The following is a 25,155-nucleotide window of genomic DNA, read 5'->3' on the forward strand; positions in this document are numbered from 1 at the left end:
CCATGAAAGCCTTGGAGGAGAGGAACACACAAAAGAAATCCCAGGTGTTCTGTCAGTGCTGGGCCTGGGGGTTCCTACCTTCCTGTAATGGAAGACCCTAGTGAGAACATTTTGTTATCTGATGGTTTTATTAGATCCCGTGACACAGGTAGGACTTGAAGAGTTGCCCACAAAGGAAGTAGTGGTGCTTGGCTCCCCAGGAAAGGCTTGGGAGGGACCCTTTTTATGTGGCAAAGCTGCATGCTCACTCCTGAGGGGTAAGCCTGAACCCATATTCCCAGGAAACCTAAAGAGCATGCTCCTCAGAGAGGAGGCCAGAACTTGGGTGGGGGGTGGGGGGGGAGGCAAAGCTAGAAGGAACCCCAGGAGATTTGGCATGGATGCAGGACCAAGAGTCAGAGATGGCACAAATTAATTCTTCAGACACAACAACATGTTGTGTTGGATCTTCCCCTTTGTATCCCGTTTGCCTGGGCCAATGGAGCAGACATTGTCTGACAGTTTGACGTTGATGGTCACATCGTTTATTTAAACAAGGAAACATTGCATAGTGTGGTCACATCTTTTGGTGGGAAAAATATATGTGTATCTATGTATGTGTGTTGGAAAATAACTAGGAGACATAAAATAAAGTATTAACTGTAGTTTTTAAAAAGTTAATTTGAAAATGCTTGTAGATGCTTCAATAGCACACTTTCTACCATCCCGTGTAGCCAGAGCTCCTGTCTTGGTTAACAGCGCGGTTGCTGATGAAGGCAAGACCCAGCTGTCTTGAAGTTTCACTCTTGAGTTAGAAGAGCTTGTCTCAGGTCCATATGAGGCCAGGAACAATGGGTACCATGACCATTAGCCATGTTGCAATCCAAGCTACTCCAGAGGATCTGGCTGAAAGAGCAAGAAAACTCCAAATGCTTAGGTGTCTTGACTTTAGGGAAGGTAGGACTACTTCCCCTCTCCATTTCTCCACCCCACATCCCATCTATACCAAGAGGGAAAAAGAGAACGAAGGGGAAGACTGATAGGAAGGGAAGGGGAGAGAAGGAATAAGAACAGAGGGGATGGAGGAGAGGACAGGAGAGGAAGCAGAAAATAAAAAGAAAAGGGAATGAGTGATACAGTTGGGAAGGGAAATTAGGGGTTCTTTTCTAGGATAATTTGGATGGCTGAAAAGTGACAAGATGGGCTTAGCCCTTCCAAAAAAGGGCCTTATTATTGTTTTCATCCTCGCTGTAGATGAGTAGTCACCCTCATTTTATAAAGGACGGGGACTATGTCTCTTCCTTTTTCTGGATCTCAGGATATGGTGTTGATATAAAGGTGGTCTCATGGTCAGACACCGAACTGTTGCATAGGGTCTGTGGTAGCAGGAGAGACTAGAAGAGGCATGACCAGTCAGGTGGGAAGAATAAAGAAGAGTGTACAGGTTCCATAGTCCGTGTGCAGGAACAGAGGTGAAGAAATCAGCACGGTGGGAGAGTAGAGCAGGTCCAGGAAGACCATGAAAGATCAGTGTCTCTGGGGGCCATGGTCCCTAATGCCTGGCATGACAGGGAACTCAGGTAAATGTTGGCACCACAGATATGAGTTATTCTAGAAGGATACGGTTATGTATACTCGGGGATATGGTCTCAGGGGTGTGGAAAGTACAAGACCCAGAATGCTGGGTTTAGTAATCTAAATTTATCGAGGGGTCCCCCAAGCCCCCAGTGTCTCCAGAATTGAAGGAACTGGTTCTAATTTAAGTACCATTCACTGAAGACCTGTTGGGCACTGTTCGAGATAGGGTATCTGTCCTGTCTCATTTAGTCCTCATAACAGCATGAGGTAAGAATTACCATTTTGTCTGTTATTTAAGAAGGATACAACTTGGAGAAGGACATGACTTGGAGAAGCTAAGTCACTTGCTTAGCTATTAAGTGATAATCCCAGGATTAACCCCAAGTACCTAACTCCAAAACCTATGAGCTTACTGCCCAATCCTGGTGTAAGCTTGACAGAGAGCCAGCAGTGATGCTCAAGTGAGTGGGTCCTCCCAAGAGACAGAGAAATCTGAAACATGAAACCCAGAGTCTGTCTTTCTAAAAAGCAGAGAGTCTCTGCCTTAGGATAAGGTCCTCACTCTTGTTCACTACTTGTTCTTACTTGTGCTCATCTACTTGGCCCTTCTTTCTTTTGCTGATTTAGGCTGTCTGCCAGAAACCCCTTCATGTACCTGTTCAACTGTGTCTGGTCTGCTCTCCCACTTGGGCTTTTCTCCTGCTCAACCCTGACAGCTCAGATTGTCCTACAATTACCCAGGCCTCAGATTCTAGGACCATGCATTGTTAGAGCAGGGTAGGAGTGCCAGCCACCCCTTGCAGGTGAGGACAGAGAGCTCCACAAAAGCCAAATAAGCTTGCTGAGAGCTGGCGGCAGAGCCCAGGGTAGAACCCAAGTCTCTCAGGTCTCACAGAGGCCTTTGGGATCTTCCATCTGAGCAGGAGGCTGAATAGTATCCCCACACCTTTCTTCATTTCATGCAAAAGAAAACTAGTTACCCTAGCTCCCCCCCCCGCCGCCACGTCGCTCCCTGGGGAGTATTTCTTACCTAGTTGACAAGGTAAGGTGAAATAGACAGTATCATTTTTGCTGCTCACAGGATTGCTCGCTTGGCAGGTGTAAAACTTGGAGTAGTTTTGTGGCTCAACGGTGATTTCAAGCACAAAATTCTGGAGCCCTGTTGAAAAGGGCCCTGAGTCCCCATACCAGGTATAGTTTATGGACTGGTTTGGGATCATACATGACAGCTGCAGATGACAGCCATTGTTCACTTTCTGTGTCTTCCGGATCTCTATGTCAGGTTTAGGTACAGGATCTGAAGATGAGGAGGATGTTGTAAGATGAGACAATGGGTTTATGCATTTATGAGGCAATTACGCTTTGAGAGTTTAACCAATAAAATACAAAGGAAACTAGGGAGGGGCGCTGAGTGCTGCAGAAAGTGGTGTCATGGAGAAGAGGCCCCTACAGGGGGAGCCAGTGAGCAGCTTTGATCTCTGGAGGTTCAGACTGGAAGGGCTACTCCTTGGGGGTGAAGCTAAAATGGATCCAGGAGGGGGAGCCATGCAGCCAGAAACAAAATGGGGTTATGACTATCTGTGGGCCAGAAAGAGCAGCAAAGATCTCCTGGGGTCAGATTTAGTATCCCAACTGTCTGAGCTACGTGAAATTTCTTCTCCAGCACTGGCCCACAGTTGGCACCGTGGCCCGCCTGTCCATCAAGAGCTCTTGGACTCAGATTCAGCAAGAGTCCTGGGGTAGGAGGTACAGAGCAAAGCCCTCTCCTGGATTCTGGAAGAGCTACAGAGAAGAACTTCATGTAACCCCCAGCACACATTAGCGTGATGAATAGCACTGTGTCTGTTAACTTTGGTATCTCAGGGTTTACCACAGTGCTTACCAGATAGAAATCTGTAAGTATCTGATGAAAGGATTGGATGGATGGATGGTTGGATGGATGAATGGATGGACAGGTGAGTGGATGGATGGATAGATGGATGGATGGGTGAGTGGATGGATGGATGGATGGATGGATGGATGGTTGGATGGATGAATGGATGGACAGGTGAGTGGATGGATGGATAGATGGATGGATGGGTGAGTGGATGGATGGATGGAGCAGTTATGAGATACAAAGGACAAAACAGTAGCTTTGGAGTAAGACCAGCCTCGGTCTTGGAATTGGCTCTCATGGAGTGACAGTATCAAAATAATTAACCCCTTGAATTTTCTTCTCATGGGTAAACTGACTCTACCTCATAGCACAGTGTTAGTGAGATAAAATGGCATTGTCTATGGGGAAGTACTTCTTGCAGGGTGCAAGTGTTCTATGCGTGTCGGAGGTCATCTTATCACCGATGTTGTCCTGCCACCAGATGGGATGAAAGGTAATCCCAGCATCTGCTTTTTCCTTTGTCAGGGCCACTTTTTCTGAAACCCTCTGGGCCTTTTCATTCTGGCCATGGGTAAAACACCTACAGAATCAGTGCTGCTCTGGTGTCAAAGGATTAAACGTGCCAAGAATTGACGAGATCAGAGCTCCCCTCTGGCTGCAAGTGTGTGGTGGGCAATGGCAGTTTCACCTGCCTGGCCTCCTGAACTCTAGAACCATCTCCTGAGTGAAACCCCCTGAGATTGCTGGACTTCCCCTCCATGCTTGAACTGAGCAATTTTTGTACTATTTTTTGCCATTTCCTGTGGTCTAGCCTCTTGTCTTGTAACATCTTCCACATTTCACATGGCGAGCAGCACGTACTGTGTGCTTTGTGGGTGGGGCTCATTGAGCCAGCCAGTGTAGTCTGGCTCTAAGATGCCTTACTAGAGCTATCAGAAATTCAGGGGCTATACTGAAGAAGGAGCTTGCAGCTAATCCCATCCTCAGGGTTTTATGTCCAGGCAGGTGTGCTTACAGTCACACCAGTTTGTGGAATTTAAAATATTCAGGAATGTTGCAAGCAGATTGTGAAACCATTTGTAACTTGGAGTTGGCTGTGGTGGGAGTATTTACCACAGAAATTAGTAAATGATACAAAGTTGGGCTTTTCCTAACACCGCTGTAAGAGACTTTGAATCTTTTCCTTTTCCCAGGACTTCCCGAATTTTCAGGCCATGTGACTTGGAGGAAGTACGTGAGAAGAAGGCTCCAGCCTCTTAGAACAGGGACCATTGAGCTGGTGGGTTGTAGAAGGCACTCTTCATTTACACTGTTTGGGGGTAGAAAGATTACAGATATTTTCTGAGTATTTTCTAGAGATTTTGTATTTGTATTTTTGGTAATCATGTGGTAGAAGGAAACTGCATGATAAAATGATTTGGTTTGGGAAAAACCCCTTGTTTTCATTTTTGATGTTTCACTCCCATTTTCTACTTTGATTCTCATAATATCCTAAAAGGAAGATATAATTATCTTCACAATATGAGGGCCCCGAGGCTCTCGGGTAGACCCTGTCTTGGATGTCTGCCCTGCCCCTCTTCTCTAATTTTTGCCTACCTCAACACCACAGAGGCCTCCCCAGGAATCATGTTTCTGCCTTAAAATCTGACACTTTGGGCCATAAATATTTTGATCAGGTATGCATACCTGAGCCAAGTTGGCTTAATCAGTTTCTCCCTTTAAATTCTGAGAATTTAAACCAAGAGTTAAAAAGTCTAGGCTTTGAGCCTTTTGCCTCGTTGCATCCGAGAGAGCAAGATGGGTCACCAGCAGCTGTACTGGAGCCATCCGGGGAAATTTGTTCAGGGTTCTCGTTCTTGCCGCGTCTGCTCAAACCGGCACGCTCTGATCCGGAAATACGGCCTCAATATGTGCCGCCATGTTTCCGTCAGTACGCGAAGGATATAGGCTTCATTAAGCCGGATTAAGTGAACTTCCTTGAATTGGTCATTCAAGATAACCTACGTTAACTGCAGATAACCACGATACCTACTTTAATGTCAACTCATTGTACATAAAATAAAAAATACTCCAATTATGAGTGCTTTAATGTGAATGGAATGGTCAATTGATTATAGAAATCTCTTTTTTAAAAATGTACTATTTTCTCAACAGTTCATCTTCAACATATGTGGCTTAATTTCCTTCAGTTATATAAAAGTACTCATGCTGAACTCTGAAAAAAAAAAAGTCTAGGCTTTGAGAGGTAAGTCATGTACGTGGCAGGGATCAAAAGAGGCACAGTCCACAGATTGCTGAGGCTGGGGACTCTGGGCTGGCCCTGGTCCTCATTCTTCCTCTTGTTCAGCCCTTCTTAACTCTTCTCAGTTCCTTGAATTGCTTTAAATAGTTCTAATTTCTTTAATAGACTCTCTTTTTTTTTTTTGCTAAATTTACATCAAATTGGCTTCTGTTACTTGCCATCAAAACAAACTTACCAAATATGGGCACAGAGACGTTACGACCTTTCTCCAAGGTCACACAGCTAGGAAGTGAGCTAGCAACCGAGGTTTTTAACCCAGGTCTGTCTGATTCCAAGTATAATATCCTAGTCCTTATTCCACACATACCGGTTAGGCTGGAGCTATGAGTGTAAGTTTATGTCCCATCCATTTTGAAAAATAAAAAAAACCCTCCTTTAATAGCTCCTGCCCCATCCTGTGTCTCTTATAACTTTTTCCTTAAGTCTGATGAAGTCTGTGTTCAGGTATATTATTAAGATGAGCTCAGAACTGATTTGGGTTGGTCACAGGAGAGCATGAAGAGACCAGAGAGGAAATCATTTCTATGGTTTTCCCTTTCTTCACATCTCAGACACTAACATCAGAAGAACTTTTAAATGTCCCAAGGCTATCAATTTGGGTTCTGCTGGCCCAGCCTCACTCCCCAGAGGAACTGGCTCCAGGAGAAATGAATGAAGCCTGTCCTGAGGTTTCTCTATCCTCCTCCCAGAAAGGGCCCCCATGTGCCCTAGGAAACCTCCCAGTGGTCCATCCAGGGCCCTAGAGTGGGACTCCCCAAACTCACCATGTACCTCCAGTGAGATATGCCAATCCTTCTCTGTCCCAGACTCATCCAACACCCTGAGGATGTAGGTGCTGCTGTCCTCTTTCTGGACATTATAGATGCACAGTGCATGGCTTTGATTAAGTCGAACCCTGTCCTTAAACTTAGACTTGAAGAAGTTAGTCCTGTTGGATTCCCATTCTAGAATCTTCTGATTGGTGGTGTAAAGCCAGGTGAGTTGTTTGTAGTTAGCAGGCAAACTGGAGATTTGCAGACTCACATTGCTGCCTGAGATGGCAGTCACTGGATGTTCCGAATGATCTGTCAATGAGAGTGACAGCCTTCTTAGAGAGGGCAGAGGGGCCCAGCAGCCAAAGCTTTCGCCTGACCTGGTGGGACAGGGAAGAGAGAAGAGGTTTCTGCTTGGAAACAGTAAGTATGGTCTTCACCAGAGGGTCTGCCCTCTGATCAGGAATTCAGTAAAAGTTGGAGCTTGAGGGTGGGTAAGGGGGTAGGGCATGTTGCTGATAATCCTTCTAGTTCTGCCCCAGAAGATAAAGACAAAGGACACTGATGCTGGCCCCGACACTCTCCCTTGCTCTCATGCCAGTAGATTTTCAAATAAAATGATGACAAGTCACATCCCCTCTCTGGGCTTGTGTTCCCTGTTGCTTCGATTTACTTCTCTAGCAGTAGGCAGGAAGTGGAGAAGAAACAAAGTTTGAAGTGAATGGAAGCCAGAGCTATTCATTAGCAAAGTATTATAGAAGCATGAAGGCATTTCATTAATAAAAATAGTATGCTATTTTTCTGGCATTCGTAGTATTTCTCAGCTTTTTAAAACTTGTAATACATTGGGGTTTCTTTTCTCATTCTAACTAAATTCACTTTTATTCCTATTTGTGTTTGCTGTTCTGTTCTTTTTTCATGAGGGTGCCCAAACCTTGTCTGGTTAAGGCAAAGAAAAGATGACAGCAGGAAGATGCAAGATGAAGGGAGGTGTGCTGACTCTTTGTGGAGGAAGAAGAACAAAGGAGGTGGATATAGTTAGGTATCTATATATAGGCTAAGAAAGAACAGTAGAAAGAAGCTACCTATAGAGGAAAACGGAAATACGACCTATATTATTCTGACCTCATCTACTGTCACACAAAATCTCAGTAATATTGTTCAATATCATATATACATCCAGCTGTTCACTTTCCACAAATCTATCATTTCCAAAAAGCATTCTCTTCAACTAATAAAAGATTGAAAATGAATTTAAAAAAAGATTGAAAATGCCTGTGTCCCCAGGGCTTTCAAGTTTCTATTTATTAATCCTTCCCACCATCCATCTCTGCCTTCAACACTTTACTGAGCACTTATCCTGTGCCTAGTGCATATGCAGACATACTTAGGCTTTCATTGTCACAGTGCCTCTGATTCCATTCCACACATTATCATCTCTGTGACAAAAACAATTCAGTGCCAGTAACGGTATTTGAACCACCACTAATGTGCCTGGCACTGCGTGAGGCTCTAGCATCAGCAGTACAGATGGAAGCTCTAGCCTCTTGGAGCATGCAGCCCAGCAGGACATTCTCTTCAGGATTTTAAAATCACCGGACATATATTCTAGATTTGTTCTCATTCTGTTACTTGTTTCCATGTGAATTAATAGAAGTAGTGACAATAGACAGCCTAGATCAGTGTTTTCCAACCTTGGCACTACTGACATTTTAGGCCAGATAAGTCTCTGTTGTGGGAGCTGTCCTTGTGCATTGTAGGATGTTCAGCAGCATTTCTGACCTCTGCCCACTAGAGACCAGTAGCACTTCTCCAGATGTGATAATCAAAATGTCTCCAGGTATCGCAAATGTCCCAACCCCATTCTGGGTGAGAACTACTGGCCTAAGTCATCCTTGGCAGACTCCAGTAAGTGTCAGACATATGCTCAGGAAGACAGCACAACTTACAATTAACCCCTTCTTTTATTTCTCAGTAAGAAGTGATGGCCAACCACCAAAATGACCTTTTGGTAATCATACACATAGGTAGTGAAGAAGAGAGGAAGGAAAGATACAACATCCCGTGCATGTCTATATCTTAGCAATCATGTTATATTGAAATGATCTGTTTAATGTCTACTACCTGCTTCTATCACTAGACTACAAGTTTCCTAAAGACAACAAATGAGTCTTATGAGTCTAATTCATTTTCCATTATAGTGTGATAGTTAAGAGCATGGGTTCTGAAATCAGACTGCCTTGGTTCAAATCCTGGCTCTACCACTTGCTAGCTATGTAACCTTGAGCATGTTACCTAATCTCTCTGTCTTTGTTTTGGTTATTATCTCATAAAGTTTGTAATGGTTAAGTTTATGTGTCAACTTGACTGGGCTAAGGGGTGCTCAGATAGCTGGTACAACATTATTTCTGGATGTGTCTGTGAGGGTGTTTCTGGAAGAGATTAGCATTTGAACTAGTAAACAGAGTAAAGATGATCACCCTTACCAATGTGGTAGGCACCATAACCCAAAAAGAACAAAAAAGCAGAAGAAGGGCAGATTTACTCCTTGCTTGAGCTGGGACATCCATCTTCTCTTACCCTTGGACATTAGTGTTCCTGGTTCTTGGGCCTTGGACTTGGACAGGGACTTACACTATTGGGTCTCCTGGTTCTTGGGCCTGCAGATTTGGACTGGAACTCCACCACTGGCTTTCCTGTGCCACCAGCTTGTAGATGTCAGGTTGTGGGACTTCTCCATATAGAGAACTACACAGTATGGGTTATGCTTCCATAATTGCATGAGATAATCCTTCATAATAAACCTCTTTCTATATATTTATATATAGACTATTTGCTCTGTTTCTCTGAAGAACTCTAATACAGAGTTACATTAATAAAATGCTTAGAATATAACTTAATACAAATAATCAATTAATACAAATAAAGTGCTTAGAACAATACTTGGAAGATTAGTAAGCATTCAATAAAGGTCATGTATTGTTTATTATTATTACCTACATTATTTTTTGGATCCATAACACCTAGTTCTATGCCTAAGTTATTAAGATGTTTGACAACTGCCTGTTGAACTTATTTTATTATACCAAAACAGTGGTAAAATAAGGACTAGACTAATGATACATTTTTTAGAAATGGATGTTCATATGTGAATCCGAAAGATTGAAGAATGTGAAAGAAGGGGCCTAAAATCCAAAAAATTGTAGCAGCTCCTCAATCAGCTTTCACTTGTACCCTAATGGTCTAAAAATAAAAGGTGTCAGCATGCACAAGAGATAACACAAAACCAGGTCACTAGCCTAGGACATGTGCTGGGACCTCTATCAGAACAGACAACTTCCCTAAAGCTTCTTTGGGGTGGGAGAAAGAAGGATGTATCCAATGCGAAAGAATGAAGAATACACAGCACATAGACTCAAGTTAAGATCCAGGCCCAGTTATACCTTGCATCCTTTCTCTTTGTGAGAATGGAATCTGCTTTATAAGGACAAAGAGATCATGTCTGGCAAGGGTATTTCCAACATGCTCAAAAGAACTTCAAAAATTTAGTGTGAGGGATAGGGAGAAACCATAGCAGACACATAGTCCCTAATTTTGTAAGCTTCTCAAAGATAAAGACAATATCTTGCTCTATTTTGAATCTCCACAATACTCGGTTGATACTTAGTATTTAGTAGACAATGAATAAATGGATGACAGTGACAAAATGTTTGCATAAGTGCTCCCAGTCTTCTTCTTTCATGACCTCCTGCTAGTCAAAAATATTTTTCGTATTTTTACTTTCCACTCAGCTTCTCCCTCTTGTTTACTTCTTAAGAAGTAAATCAGTTTGGACTGATGAGTAGGGAGGAAAGGAAGAGATAAGCAAATACCAAGGCCACTCAAGCCAGTTTAGGAAATAGGGGTGCTAGTGCATTGGGGCTCAGAAGAGTAAGACTGTCTGGGCAGCAAATGGATGGGATGGTTTGAGAAGACTGAAGAGGACAGGAAAGGTGGGTGTAGGAAATGTTACCGTAGTTTATAAATTGGATTTCCTTTAACATCTTTTGAGAGACTGTAAGTAGAAATTTGAGTTACTATTTAGTTACTTATGACCAATGAATTGTGCTTCTTAAATATGAAAATGTGCCCAAACTGGGCCAGGGGAGCCCTGTCTTATGGCTGGATCCTGATAATAATAAATGAATAAAATCAATAATAAATGAATAAAAGGTGACTATTTTTTAATTTTTTTATTAGGTTATGTTAATCACCATACATTACATCATTAGTTTTTGATGTAGTGTTCCATGATTCATTGTTTGCATATAACACCCAGTGCTCCATGCAGAACATGCCCTCTTTAATACCCATCACCAGGCTAACCCATCCTCCTACCCAAGATGACTATTATGACAAAGAAAGCAGAGGCGCAGTGGAAGAGGTGCCCAGGAATTCTCAAAAAAAAAAAAAAAAAAACCCAACAACATAAAAATGTGTTGGATATGGCATTCAAGTTTTCAGATATCGAAAGTCAACGCAAAGCAGCTAAAAGAAACCTTGAAATATCAATCCAGCAGCCTCAGAAGGGCTGAGATCATGCTTGAAAACAGAAAATGGAACAGCGAATTTTGTTTTGAAATATCTAATGAAAGGGTGGCCTGGAAGAGCAACATGAACCTGAAGATAGAAGCAGTAGAAAGAACGCTTGACTGACCATTTAAAAAGGGATATAAGATATTCTAGTCTTCTGAAAGAATTCTATAATTCATTCACAAGTTAAAGAAGAAACATGGATTAATTTTACAAATACAGATTGCAAAATTAATGCAGAAATGGAGTAATACAATTTGGGTTATCAAGATGGTGGTTTAATCTGCTAATCGTCTACTAAATTCAGATAAATTAATATCTTTCTTTTTTCTTTTTTTTTTTTTGAAAAGCACTTGTTAGCATTTAATGAACGCCCTCAAATGTGGCTTCAAGCTACTAGAACGCAGGCGCCCCCGACACCCTTAATCTTCTCCTCTGCTCTTCTACTGAAGAATTTGGCCTTCACGATGACAGTCTGTTTTGGGAGTTTTCCCTTTCCCAAAACTTTGTAGTAGCCCGATCGCACCACATCAATGATAGGAGCAGCTCCAGTCTTGTTTTTGGCAGCATTTACCCGTGTCTGCTCACTGACCAAGGTCCACAGTTTATCAAGGTTGACAGTTGGGCAGAAGCTCTGGTTCCTCTTTAAGTGGTAATGTCTCATACCAACTTTTCCAAAGTATCCTGGGTGATATTTGTCGAAGTTGATCCTGTGGTGATGCATGCCACCAGCATTACCCCGGCCTCCTGGGTGCTTCCGGTGCTTGCCGATGCGGCCGTGGCCGTGGCTCACGTGGCCCCGAAGTTTCCGGGTCTTCCTCAGTCTGGATGGCATGTCGGCAGCTCAGACGGAAAAGTCTTTTTTCTTTTTTTAAAGATTTTATTTATTTATATGAGAGAGAGAGAGAATGAGAGATAGAGAGCACGAGAGGGAAGAGGGTCAGAGGGAGAAGCAGACTCCCTGCTGAGCAGGGAGCCCGATGCGGGATTCGATCCCGGGACTCCAGGATCATGACCTGAGCCGAAGGCAGTTGCTTAACCAACTGAGCCACCCAGGCGCCCAAATTAATATCTTTCTTATCTATAATATATTTATGTGGGGTTTTTTTTAATTTTAAATTGACAAAATCTTGATTTGTCTTCCTAACAATTGCGTATGGTCAAAGGCAGGGGAAATAACTGTAAAGAAAGTTAGGAAGCATCGTAGGAAGAAGTATTCGGTTATGTGTCTGGATGCATAGGATAAAGTAACTGTGTTTACGTGCAGTTTACAATAAAAAATGAAGCAGCTCTTTCCTGTGCCTAGCCATGTTTCCTGTCTGTAGAAAAGCAAAACTAAAATGGGGAAGGAGGGAACCAGATCAAAGAAAGTGATCATTTCCTACCAAAGAGTCTACCCAGGAAAGTGAAAGAGGTCCTAGAGAACAAGTTCTCATCACTCTAAAATCAAGTCACGTGGCTTCTAGTAAAACTATTAAGGAAGAAATGATGTGAGTTTTAAAGATACTAACATGGAGTTACCAAGAGCTCTTTGATGAGCTCAACCATTTAACTAACTTGTATAACCTTTTAAGGAAGTAATATTTAAAACTGAAGTATAATTGACATACAACATTATATTAGTTTCAGGTGTACACCATAATAATTCAACATTTGTATACATTGTAAAATGGTCACCACCATAAATCTGGTTTGATGACTTTCTGTAGTGTTATGCTTAGATTCCCTTTTCACTACCTTTTGTGGATCTATTACAAATTTTTGCTTTGTGGTTAACCGTGAGGCTCACATATGTCATAACAGTCTACTTTAAGTGGCTAGCAAGTTAATTTTGAATGCATTCTAAGACCCTGCATTTTTACTCCCCTTTACCACATTTTATGTTGTTGATGTCACATTCTACATCTTTTTATTTTGTGCATCCCTTAACTAATTATTGCAGTTAGTTGTTTTTTTACTACTTTTCTCTTTTAACCTTCATATTAACTTTGTAAGTGATTATTCCACTACCTTTACTATATATTTACCTTTACCAGTGAGACTTTTACTTTCATGTTTTCTTCAGCTTAAAGAAGTCCGTTTAACATTTTTTTTAGGGCTGCTTTAGTGGAGGTGTATTCCTTTAGCTTTTGCTTGTTGGAAACCTCTTTATCTCTCCAATTCTGAATGATAATCTTGCCCGGTAGAGTATTCTTGGTTAGAAGTTTCTTTCTTTCAGCACTTTGATTATATTATGCCACTCCCTCCTGGCATGCAAAGTTTCCAATGAGAAATCTGCTGATAGCCTTTTGGGTGTTCCCTTGTATGTAACTAGTTTTTTTTTTTTTTTCTTTCTGTGTTTAGGATTCTCTCTTTACCTTTAACTTTTGACATTTTAATGTCTTGTTGTGGGTCTTTCTATGTTTATCTTATTTGGAAATCTCTGGAATTCCTGGATCTGATGTCTGTTTCCTTCCCCAGGTTAGAAAAGTTTTCAGTCATTATTTCTTCAAATAAGTGTTCTGCCCCTTTCTCTCTCTCTTCTCCTACTAGGAGCCCTATGATGCAAATATTATTCCACTTGATGTTGTTCCATGGGTCCCTTAAGCTATCTTCACTTTTTAAAACTCTTTTTTCTTTTTACTGCTCTGCTTATGTGAGTTCCTCTGCCCTGTTTTCCAGCTCACCGATTATTTCTTCTGCATCATCTAGCCTGCTATTGAACCCCTCTAGTGCATTTTTCAGTTCAATTGTCACATTCTTCAGTTCTGTGACTTCTGTGTGGGGTACTTCCTCATATTTTCTCTTTGTTGAAGTTCTCACTGTGTTCATCCATTCTTTTCCTGAGTTCAGTGAGCATCTTTATGGCCATTCTTTGAACTCTTTATCAGGTTATTTATCTCTGTTTTATTAAGGTTTTTTTTCCTGGGATTTTGTCTTGTTCTTTCATTTGGAATATATTCCTCTGTTTCCTCATTTTGCTTTACTTTCTGTGTTTGTTTCTATGTGTCAGGCAAAACAACCACCTCTCTCAGTATTGAAGGGGTGGCCTCTGTGGGTGATGAATCTTATTATTTAACCCTGCCCTTGTTCTTGGTTGTCTCTTGCACTGTCTCTGATTACTTCAAACCCATGGAGCCCAGAAACACAATCCCCCTGAACCGTCAAAGAGGGTGTCAAGGGGCATCCCTTATGTGAGCTGTGTGTGCCTGCTCGTTTGGAGGGATTATGGAAGGTGGGAAGGGAGCAGGACACTAGCCCACTAAGGAAGTTGCGTGAGAGGGGAGAACTGCATTAGCAGCACAACAGAGCAGGTGCTAGCAGGTTAGAGTGAGTGCAAAAATGGCACCCAAGAGCACTAGCAAGCTAAAGACAGAACATAAAAATGACACCCACCAGCACCTCCATTCCTGGATAGAATCCCAACAAGCTTTTGTCCTTGTGGAAGATCGTTTACAATCAGCAAATTAATCTCCTTCACATATGATATAGGCTCTTTTCAAACTGTGTTTTTGTGCTAAGTCATAAAATGAGTGAATCTGCATGTGAGCCCTTCAAGAGTAGAATCTCCATTCCCTACAGTCCTACGGTTCTCCTGGGTATAAGCTCCATTGGTTTTCAAAGCTAGATATTTGGGGGAGAGCTTGTACCTCCAGTGCAGGTCCCAAAGGTTGGGATGCCTGATATATTTGTGGGAACCCTTCCCAATGGTGGGGTGCCATGCCAAGGATAGGATTTTAGTGATACTGCTTCTCTGCCTCTCCTAACCATCTCGATGTCGCCCTTTTATCCTTTGTTGTAGAGTAGCTGTTCAGCTAGTTCTCAGGTTCTTTTTGGAGAGAATTGTACTGTATGTAGTCTTGGATTTGTGTCCATGGAAGGAGAGGAGTTCAAGATCTTACTATGCTACCATCTTAAACTGCCTCCTATCTTAAGGAAATAATTTGGCAATGGATATCAGGACCCCAGATTTTGTCATGGGTGACAAGAGTATTATTTCCTGAGATGGGAAGACTAATGAGTTTACTAGGCCAGATTGCAAGGGGTCAAGAACTCAATGGAAGGCGAGGGAGAGGAGACAACAAAAGTAAACTATTTCAGTGTGAATGGGAAGGAAACTGATAGGGCATTGTGTAGAGGGACATGAAAGGTAAAAAGAGGTTTTTGGTTTTATTTTTTAGTTTTATTTAAGAAGGAAAAAGACAAGTTATGATAGGTCAAGGGAAGGAGCCAGTAGAGAAAGAGACCTGGAAGAGCAAGAAGGTGACCAATGGCATTGGGCTAGAGGGGATTTAGAGCAGAGTTAATGGCCCAGGTCTTGCCTGGAAGGGAAGATACTTCATGCTTTGAGGGAAAAGAGAAGGAGCACAAGACTGTTGGGGATGTACAGAAGTTTGTAGTTTAGAGGTGGTAGACAAAAAGTTGAGAGGCTTTCTGCCTAATGATCTCCAGTCCCCATTTTTTTCAGTGAAATAGGAGGCAAATTCTTTGCTGAGATCCCAGCTTGACTGAAACAATGATTCACAACTTCCTCCCTCCCTCCGTTTTTCCTTCCCTCCATCTATCGATCCATCCATAAACACATACATATGTACATCAATTTATTCATTTATTCACTCTTCTAAAAAATGTAGAATAAGCACTTACTATGGACTAGGCTCTGTGGTAGGCACCATGCATAGAATGAAAGAGACATAGCTCCTTACCTTAGGGAGCTTCCATTCTAGTGGATACAGACAATTAATCAGATGATTCCACTATTGATGATAAGTGTTAGCATAAGGAAAATATGGAATACTAAGGGAGCACATCACTTGAATTTAGGGGTCAGGAGTGGCTTCCATAGAAAGTGTGAGTAGGAATTAGTGTAAGTAGAAATTAGCCAGGGAAAGATGAGGACCAGGAGTAATCAATGTTCCAACCAGAGGAGAAGAAAAGTATCAAGTGCTCAGAGACCCACAAAAACAAGATCCATTTAAGGAAGTAGAAGTAGTGCAGTTGATTAGAACATCACCTGGAGGAAGGGAGGAAGTGGCCATATTATCTAGTGCAAGCTTATGCTCAGGGTCTGCTGTAACTCTCTTTCACTATGGTGACCACTGATGAGTTGTTTTTTTTTTTTTTAAGATTTTATTTATTTGTCAGAAAGCACAAGCAGGGGGAGCGGCAGGCAGAGGGAGAGGGAGAAGCAGGCTCCCCGCCGAGCAAGGAGCCCGATGCAGGACTCGATCCCAGGACTCCGGGATCGTAACCTGAGCCGAAGGCAGACACCCAACCAACTGAGCCACCCAGGTGTCCCCACTGATGAGTTTTTAAAAGAAGAGTAAAATAAACAGATAATCATTTTAGAAAATTTATACCAATGGCAGTATGGTAAATACTAGACAGAGAGAAGAATTGAATTTTTTTTTAAAAAGAGCTTTTAAGCAGGATTACTACAATTACTATTGTAGTAATTGGATGAGAGAAAATGATGTCTTGATTTAGAATAAGTGGTTTGATCTGCCAGCAGAGGTGGATGGAATTAGATATATTTGAGAGAGTTTTTGAAGGTATAATTAATAGGACTTACTCATTGGATGTGACAGGCAAGGAAAAGAAATGAAGTGAAGATGGCTTCCAGAATTCTGGCTTCAGTAATTGGACATAGAGATGTCATTTACTGAGAAAGCAAACAGCAGAGGAACAGCAGATTATAAAAATGTTTTTTAAATCCTCAAATTTTTGACACTCCTTCCATCAAGAGGTGGTATCTACATCCCCTCCCCTTGGTGATGGCCTCAGTGAGTAGGAGACAGCAGAAGTATGACTCACAAAGTGAGGTTAGAAAAGACCATGCGGCGTTTGCCTACTTCTCTCGGGATACTCACCCTGAGAGGTTTGGCCACCATGTGAGAAGATCACACACACAGCTATTGTAGTATTACTTAGCCTAGGCACCAGCCACATGAGTGAAGAAGCCTCAAAGATGACCCCAAGCCCCACCATGATCTGGCTACATACACATGAGATATCCCAGGGTGCTGAGCACAGTCCACCCCCTCATTCGTGCACAAAATTTGTGATTATTATTTTAAGCTGCAGAGTTGTGGTGGCTTATTACACAGCAATAGATAGCCAGAACAAAGATGATGAATTAGATTTGGGGCATATGTTTGGAGAATCTGGAGATGTTTAAAAAGCAGTTAAAAGTTCAGATCTGTGGGTAAAGAGAGAGCTTTGGGCTCTGAAGTTTACTTATGTCCTTCCCAAGCTCTTATCTGTCTCAGATTGTGTGTGTCACGTTTGCAAAACAATTCCACATTCTTTATTTGATTTGATCTTAATAATAACCCCTTGAAAAAATGGGAAGCATATTATTATACCCATTATAGAGTTGAGAAAGCTGAGGCCCAGAAAGCTTTTATGATTTATAGAAAATCCTGTGGCCTGGAACTCAGATAAAACAAAGGTCTTCTGATTCCCAGCACATGCTGCTTCCACCGCACTCTGCCAAGTGCTATGAGCAGATGAGGAAGATGCCCAGTAGTGGAGGGTACCTGAAATCAGAGAGCTGAGAGACTCAAGCCTGAGGAGGGATGAAAGAGGAGATTTAAAAATGCTTCTCAAATTTTTCCACTAAAGTATCCCTTACCAGGGAGGAGAGAACTACTATGTCCCCAGGAAGATCTAGACATAGAGCCCAAAAGAAAGTTCTTTGAAGTCATTCATTCATGTATTTAACAATTATTTATTGAGCCCCAGCTATGTTCCAGGCACTCTGCTAAGTTTAGCACACTACATGGTCTCTGTCTTCATGTCCTCTCAAGGAGACAAACAATCCAAACAAGCAATTCACCAATCATAATCTGGAGGCTTACAGGAGGAAGTCACATAAAAATGGCAGCCTACGGGAGGGGCAGAGGGAGAGGACGGTGCAGTGAATCCTGGGCAGAAAACCTAGCCATAACAGAGAAAGCACCTCCTTCAAGGCAAGCAGCAAAGTTAAATGTAAATGGATATGATTAATAGGGGGCAAGTCATAAACTGGGAATAAGAGGACCATCTGTGGGCATAATCTATGCAGGAAGAGATTTAGACACATCGCCCTTGTGTCTAGAGAAAGTCCTGAAATATTCCAGTTCTCTTAGCAGCACTATCTTTCCCAAAGTTGGGTTAATATTTCATATCAGCCCCCACTCGCAAAGCCATATCAGTGTTCTGAGTTGAGTCAGCCCCACAGAGCCCATACAGCTATGAATGCCCTGCAGACATCGTGTCTCTAGATGTACACAGTCATCAACCAGATCCAAAGTACTGCCAGCCTGAGAGGTCCTGCAGGAGTGGTCAACAGGGCATGACTGAGCGTGATTGTCTCCTCTCCCTAAAAGTTACACCGTAATTTTATGATGCTGTGTTGGTTCCCTGTGCTTGTTCATTTTTACTCTTTTTTTTTTTTTCCCATAGTGGTGAGCACTAAAGCCTTTGACATGGAAAAGACCTGAGTATCTCTTAGGGGGAATAGTGAGAAAGGCAACAGCTTAACTCCCACTTCTCAGCTGACCTGAAAAGAAAGGTACTAGGAGGTGAACAGCTGGAACAGAAAGGAGCGTTAACTCAGTCCCTGGGTACATCAGCGGAACCAGAACAGCCCGTGGCAGAGGAATGATCCTTAACTCTTAACAACTAGACGCTGGGGGCTCCTTTGATACTGAGGCACCTCAGGCCTCTGCTCAGACCCTCATTCAGAGACCCTAGAGAGAGCAATCCTCTCCGAGTTTCCTTTCCTACAATTTAGATCTCTCTTTGGGACCATGACAACATCATTTACCTTTGTTCAGGACACAAACCCTTGCATAGACAGAGGTCTCGAGAATGCCTCAGGGAGCACAGTGTGCAGAGCAGAAAATGTGGCAGCCGTCAATGGGCAGCTTCACTTACTCAAAATGCAAAACAAAACAAAACACAACATCTTCCCAGACCACAAAGCATGGAACGAAATCTGAGGGGCCTCCTTCCCGCTCTCCCTGAGGTCCTGTTTTTGTCATGATCCCTTGGGAAAAGAGAGGGGATGATTCTCCAAGGCTCAGGAAGTTTCCCCAACTCGCCACAGCCCTCCTACCAGCATAGAAGTATCTGCTGCCTGGAGACCACACTCCACTTTCAGGACGAAGCCCCACCCCATATCCCCTTTCCCATCTCACCTGTGCCTTCAATGCACAATCACATGCACACAACTTGTGTAAAGTACCTTGAATGCTGGTTGCCAGGAACAAATGAGGCAGCATTAGAAATTCCAGAGCCAGACACCACTCCCACCTTTGGGAGCACATGTTACTTCCCAGGAACACTACAGACAGGCCAGAACCAGGCCAGAAAGGGACTAAGGGCTCCAGAGCCCTTGAAATCATGGTCCAAGTTTACAGAAACCTTTTTGACACTCAGCAACTCATGGGTGGAGCCTGGAGACCAAAAACAGGAAGCCCCCGTATCTGAGAGCACCGAGAAAGCAAAATGAAATTGACTATTTTGTTTGAATGTGCAGTTGGTTCTGTTTTCTGGAGAGAGGATCCATAGCTTCTGTTGGATTCTCAGAGGGGTCGGTGCTCAGAAAAGATTAAAGTCCAAAAAAAAAAAAAAAGAAAAGACTAAAGTGTCCTGATAGAGAGTATCTGGCTTTGGTTTCCCAGGCAGGAGTCACCCTGATTAATCCAGAAGTTAAAATTAGTAGATACTCACCAAGCCTGCGGGGAATTTCCAGCCTGAGCCAACCCTAAGTCATGAGAGGAACAGGTGACATATAAGTGTCATACAGAGCAGAAAATCGAGAAACCAAACCTCCCACACCCTAAGCCCCACCCTCAGTCTCCTCCTCCTTTATGATAAAGACACTGGTTGTACCCTTACATCAGCCTATCTACTGAACATTAGTAGAAAAAGCAAGATTACTTGGCCCAAATGAATGGATTTCCCAGCCTTGTGGTCTAAGAAATTTCAGACCCATCCCTCTTAAATCTAAATGAATTATTTGTCCACCTAGGGCACTTTGGGGACCCATAAGGCAAGCCACAGTCCCTAATACAGCATATTTGTAGCTATTTCTGAATTGGAGACACTCCTGATTCAACATAGAGGAGTCCAGTAAAAACACTGCTCTCCTCAATCTGTGAACTCCTATGATAGAAGTAGTTACCCTTCCCCAAAGGAGCGGCATGGGGAAACTGAGTCAGCCCAATGCCTTAAATTGCACATGACACCCCATTCACTTGAACACATGGGAGCCCCGTGAGGCGAGAAGGGCAGGCATTATTGCTTGCACTTTATAACTGAATCTGAGTCAGACCAACGTTCAGCTCCAATCCACCCCAATCTTCAACTCCTCCCGCAGTGTGGGCTACGTAAATCTTTGCACTAGAAGAGAACATGAGACAGGAGTAGAATGAGCTAAGTTGAAATGGAGTTAGCTAGGGATGATTTTTTTTTTAAAGATTTATTTATTTATTTGACAGAGAGAGACACAGCGAGAGAGGGAACACAAGCAGGGGGAGTGGGAGAGGGAGAAGCAGGCTTCCCGCGGAGCAGGGAGCCCGATGCGGGGCTCGATCCCAGGATCCTGGGATCATGACCTGAGCTGAAGGCAGACGCTTAACGACTGAGCCACCCAGGCGCCGTAGCTAGGGATGATTTTAAAGACAAATAAGAAAATTTAGCTAGGGAAGGTTTTAAAGAAAATTATAAAAATTATTTTAAAGAACATTTTAAAGAAAATGTAGTTATCTAGGGAAGATTTTAAAGAAGCCTAGGAGGAGGAAGAGGCAGAGTCACAAGGGCAGAGAAAGAGAAAAGGAAGGAAGTGAACTGTGGGTGGGCTTTACTCAGACCCTGCTCCTCCCGGGAGTTTTCAAAAGGGTTTCAAAAAGGTTGCCGCCCAGTGAAGCATTTGAGGCTAGCCAGCAGGGAGTAACAACACCTGTTTCCAACCAGAGTGGAGCTCTACTCTTTCTGGCTGGCCTCTCGATGGCTCCAGTAGGGGGCAGCACAACACTGCAGGTTGGGAGTAGGCTCCAGTTTGGACACACCTCAGGGAGACTGAAAGACAGTATCCTGGGGGCAGGCTTAACATTTAAGAGGTGAGCAAAACAAAAGAATGCTAAAGAGGAAAATGAGAAGGATCCAGCAGATAGTCTAGGAGGAAGTGATGTTTGAAAAAACTGTATCCAGATTAGCAGAAAGTGTATATCCATTGCATTTTTTCTTTTTCTTTTTTTCCTGTTTTTCTTTTTATTTGCATCTATTTTATGCAGAACTTACTCCCGGGCCATAAGTTTTTGTTTCTTCAGTTTCTTCTGGGATATCTTTTTCTTCTGTGAAACCTCCTCTTCTGGTTTAGGAGCAATCTGCCCTTTTTCAGGAAGGATCATCTCAATGTGGCAGGGAGAGCTCATGTAGGGGTGAATCTGACCATGAGCCCTGTAAGTTCTGCGCCACATCTTGGGGGCTTTGTTCACCTGGATGTGCTCAATGACCAGAGAATCTACATCTAAACCCTTAAGTTCAGCATTATTCACTGTGTTTTTAAGCGTGTGCAGTAAAATTTAGCACTCTTTTTGGGCCACCGACCCTGTGTCCAGCCCCACTGTTTGGCCTGGGCACACCTCCTAACTCCACCATTGCAGCAGCAAAGTGTAGCACACATTGCTTTTGCAAAGTGACATCCTTCAGATACTTGGTGGCTTTTCAGATTGGCATACCCTTGACAGCCTGGGCAGCTTCATGTGTGTTCTTCAAGTGAACATGAAGATTTGAGCCTCTTGATTTGCATGATTTTGTAGGGTTTTCTGGGTCAAGTGAATAACAAACATTTTCAGAGATCACCTCAGGCCGCTTAGGGGAAAAGCTATCCGTTGCATTTAGTAATTGTGTGGTCACTAGTGACCTTAATCTTGGTAAGAGCCATTTTCGGGGAAGCAGAGGCCAGAGTCTCCTCTCCCCTTCTCCTTTCTCCTCCTTCCCAATATCTATTAGGTATTTCATAAGCTCTACATCATATCTGAAGATGTAGAAATGAAAACTACACTCTTGCCTGCTCTTACATGGCTCATAGTCTTGTGTTAAAATGTGGTTGTGAAATGGGGAATTATGGGGCCACATGGAAGGACCACCCAACACAAACTGTGGTCATGGGAGGCTGCTGGAAGACAATGAATAGGTATGACTCCTTTCAAGAGTAAGGGAAGTGTGTTACGTAAGGAAGATGAACATGATAACATCTGAGAAGCTGGAGAACTTGGCTAGTTCAGGAAACTGAGGGTATTTTGTGTGACTGAAATAAAAGGAAGGGAAAGGAAACCAAGTCCAGCCCTAAGGCTTTGGTGTGTGCAGTTAGGAGTTTGGATTTCAGCCTGACCCCTTTCAAGGGGAGGTATGTAAAGGATTTTGAGCAGATGGGTGATATGCTTCATTCCACAGGTTAGAGAGAAAGCTGACGAAGAGGAGGATGAGACTAGAAGCAAGACACTACAAGAATCCAGCTACACAATAATGAAGGTCCAGCAGCAGCAGCGGCAGCAGTGGAGAAGTGACAGGAATAAATCAGAATCAGCAGACCTCGGCTCGATACTTGGTTTTGTATGGGGGAGGTGAAAATGGGAAAAGGAAGAGCCTGCTCACTGGCTTGGGTGACCAAATCAGTGGTTGGGGACATGAGGGTAATCTCAGTATGGGATATGTTAAGATTAAGATGTCTGAAACAGACTCGAATCTGTGGATCTGGGGCTCAAGAAAGAGACCTGAGCTATGTACCACATATGTGCCATATATGAATGGTCAGCACACAAATTGTTGTTGAAGTCATACATGTACAGGAAGGATCTCTCTTGGGAAGAATATGTAAAGTCAAAAGGGGATTGGGCAGGAAATCCCACCACATCTTAGCCCATTCAGGCTATTCTAACAAAAATACCAAAGACTGGGAGGCTTGAACAACAAACATTTATTTCTCACATTCAGGAGACTAGAAAGTCCAAGATCAAGGCACCAGGGATTGAGTATCTGGTGAGAGCCCACTCACTCGTTCATAGATGGTCTGGGCCTTTGTGAGGTGGAAGGATCTCTGGGGCCTCTTTTAAAGGACGCTAATCCCATTCATGAGGACTCCCCCCTCATGACCCAACCATCTCCTAAAAGCCCCAGCTCCCAATACCATCACATGAGGGATTAAGTTTCAACATGTGAATGGGGCGTGGGGGGGTGGGGATGGAACAACCCCAGACACAAACTTTCATTGAATAACACCCTGGTAATACCAATATTTAAGGAATGGTAAAGGAAGAGGCATTTACAAAGTTTTGCTAGAAAACTGGGAAGAAATTTAGAGCACTTTAAAGGAAGTTAATAGGAAATGAGAAAAATTCGAAGAACTGAGGTATTCACAACATCAAATGCTGCAGAAATGAAATTGAATACAGTTATGGAGACTTGTCTATTGCAAAGTATACAAATGAGTAAATTACAGAATGAGAATAAGGAAATGCCCAATATACAAGAAAAATGCATGTTCATTCTAGGAATCAGGGAAATGGAAATAAACAGAAAATGATAATATTACCTATGGAAAAAAATAATTTGTTAGATTCCAGTGATGAAAGAATTAGAGGAAACCAGATACACTGTTTATGGGAATATAAATTGTGCAATCTTTTTGGAGGGAAATTTGGTGTTTCCTGTCAAAATTTTAACTATCTAATACCCTTGGTACTTCGTTCTACTTGTAATAATCTATATACAAACATACTGGCACAATGGCACAAGGATAAATGAAACATAAAATGATGTTCATTACAACATAATTTATAATGAGAGAAGTTGGAAATAACAAATACCAACCAATAGGAGGCTGGATGAAAAATTATGGTATAAACACATTCTTGGGAAAATATGGAGCCATAATACAGAATGAGACAGAACAGAATATTGATCTAAAAGGAATGTCTATGATATATTGCTGAGGAAAAAAATTGTAGCCATATACCTATGATAGACTCCTGTTTTTGTTAAAATCTGTGAATGTGGAGAGAGTTGTGTGTTATATAGTTTATATGAATACAAAAAAATTTGAAATAATTTACATAAAACTGGAAACTAGTGTCTAACTCAGGGATGGGGTGGGAAATTTGAGTAAAGCTTTTACCCTATATTATTTGATTTTTTACAATAAACATTCATATTCTGTGTTCCTATTCTCATTTTTACCATATATTCAAAAGGAATAAGGTCTCCATTGGATTTAATAAATCATCACTTTCAAATGAATCATGAGAGAAAAATCTCAATTTTCACTGATTCAGAAATAAATGAGATGTGAAGAAGTGGGTACGTGAAATCTAAACAACATTGTTTTTTATTTTTATTTTTTTTTATTTTCTTCTAGATTTTTATGTGGGGTTTTTTTTTTTCAAATTTTTATCTAAATTCTAGTTAGTTAACATATAGTGAAATATTGGTTTCAGGAGTAGAATTTAGTGATTCATCACTTACATACCACACCCAGTGTTCATCCTAACAGGTACCCTCCTTAATCCCCATTACCCATCTAGCCCATCTCCTGCCTCCCTCCCTCCATCCCCACCCCACATTGGTGTCCTACCATCACCCCCACCACACCCAAAAGCAAGGTTCTTGGTAAGAAAACCAAGATAGACTACAGAGAAGGACCACAGTGTGGCTGCTAAACCCCATCCTACAAAGCCAGAAACCAAGCCAGAAAGGCTTGAGAGGAGATCTCCAAAGAAAGGAGAGGAGATCCCCAAAATCTGATGCTGAAATCGTAGAAGTACCTGCCAAGGAGATGCCGAACAGACCAGGCACAGGAGGATGAAGGGCTGAAGATTTTACATGAGGTATGTGTGGTTTTGATATGTGGAAAATTCTGTGACTGAACTGTTCGAAATTCTGTTTTTCATTAAGTTTCACAAAAAGACAGTTTTGTTTTAAGTTCTTTTAAAGCTGTGTTGTTAACATGCTTCATTATTTTGGGGTCAGGGTGAGGTGAAAATGTCACTAGTAGAAGGTCAAAGAAGCAGATTGGAATGGGGGAAAACAGCTTTCCCTTCTAGTTCCCTAGTTGAAAGAGCTCTTGG

At 42.3% G+C, this 25,155-nt stretch overlaps 1 protein-coding gene and 2 pseudogenes across 3 annotated transcripts; 1 reads left to right on the top strand and 2 right to left on the bottom strand.

Annotated features, from left to right (window-relative positions):
* Nucleotides 1-501: 501 nt before the first annotated feature.
* Nucleotides 502-19,815, bottom strand: CD48 (CD48 molecule). Of its 3 annotated transcripts, none has more exons than XM_088017266.1 (5): nucleotides 19,757-19,815; nucleotides 16,611-16,700; nucleotides 6,500-6,799; nucleotides 2,588-2,854; nucleotides 502-885 (listed from the first exon to the last, which is right to left on the bottom strand). In XM_088017266.1, exons 2-5 carry the CDS (start codon nucleotides 16,612-16,614, stop codon nucleotides 806-808), a joined length of 651 nt encoding a protein of 216 aa, XP_087873392.1. In that variant the 5' UTR covers nucleotides 16,615-16,700; nucleotides 19,757-19,815; the 3' UTR covers nucleotides 502-805. The 3 variants fall into 3 exon arrangements, with proteins under 3 accessions (XP_087873392.1, XP_087873393.1, XP_027946708.1); XM_088017267.1 differs by lacking the exon at nucleotides 19,757-19,815 and adding an exon at nucleotides 19,269-19,474; XM_028090907.2 differs by lacking the exons at nucleotides 16,611-16,700; nucleotides 19,757-19,815 and adding an exon at nucleotides 19,269-19,474.
* Nucleotides 5,217-5,528, top strand: LOC114199127 (small ribosomal subunit protein uS14 pseudogene; annotated as a pseudogene).
* LOC114199126 (large ribosomal subunit protein uL15 pseudogene) lies at nucleotides 11,388-11,920 on the bottom strand (annotated as a pseudogene).
* Nucleotides 19,816-25,155: the final 5,340 nt, after the last annotated feature.

The sequence above is a fragment of the Eumetopias jubatus genome, unplaced genomic scaffold (assembly GCF_037043125.1).
Source record: "Eumetopias jubatus isolate StellerSeaLion01/CBP00866 unplaced genomic scaffold, mEumJub1_p1.0 scaffold_12, whole genome shotgun sequence".
Taxonomy (NCBI): domain Eukaryota; kingdom Metazoa; phylum Chordata; class Mammalia; order Carnivora; family Otariidae; genus Eumetopias; species Eumetopias jubatus.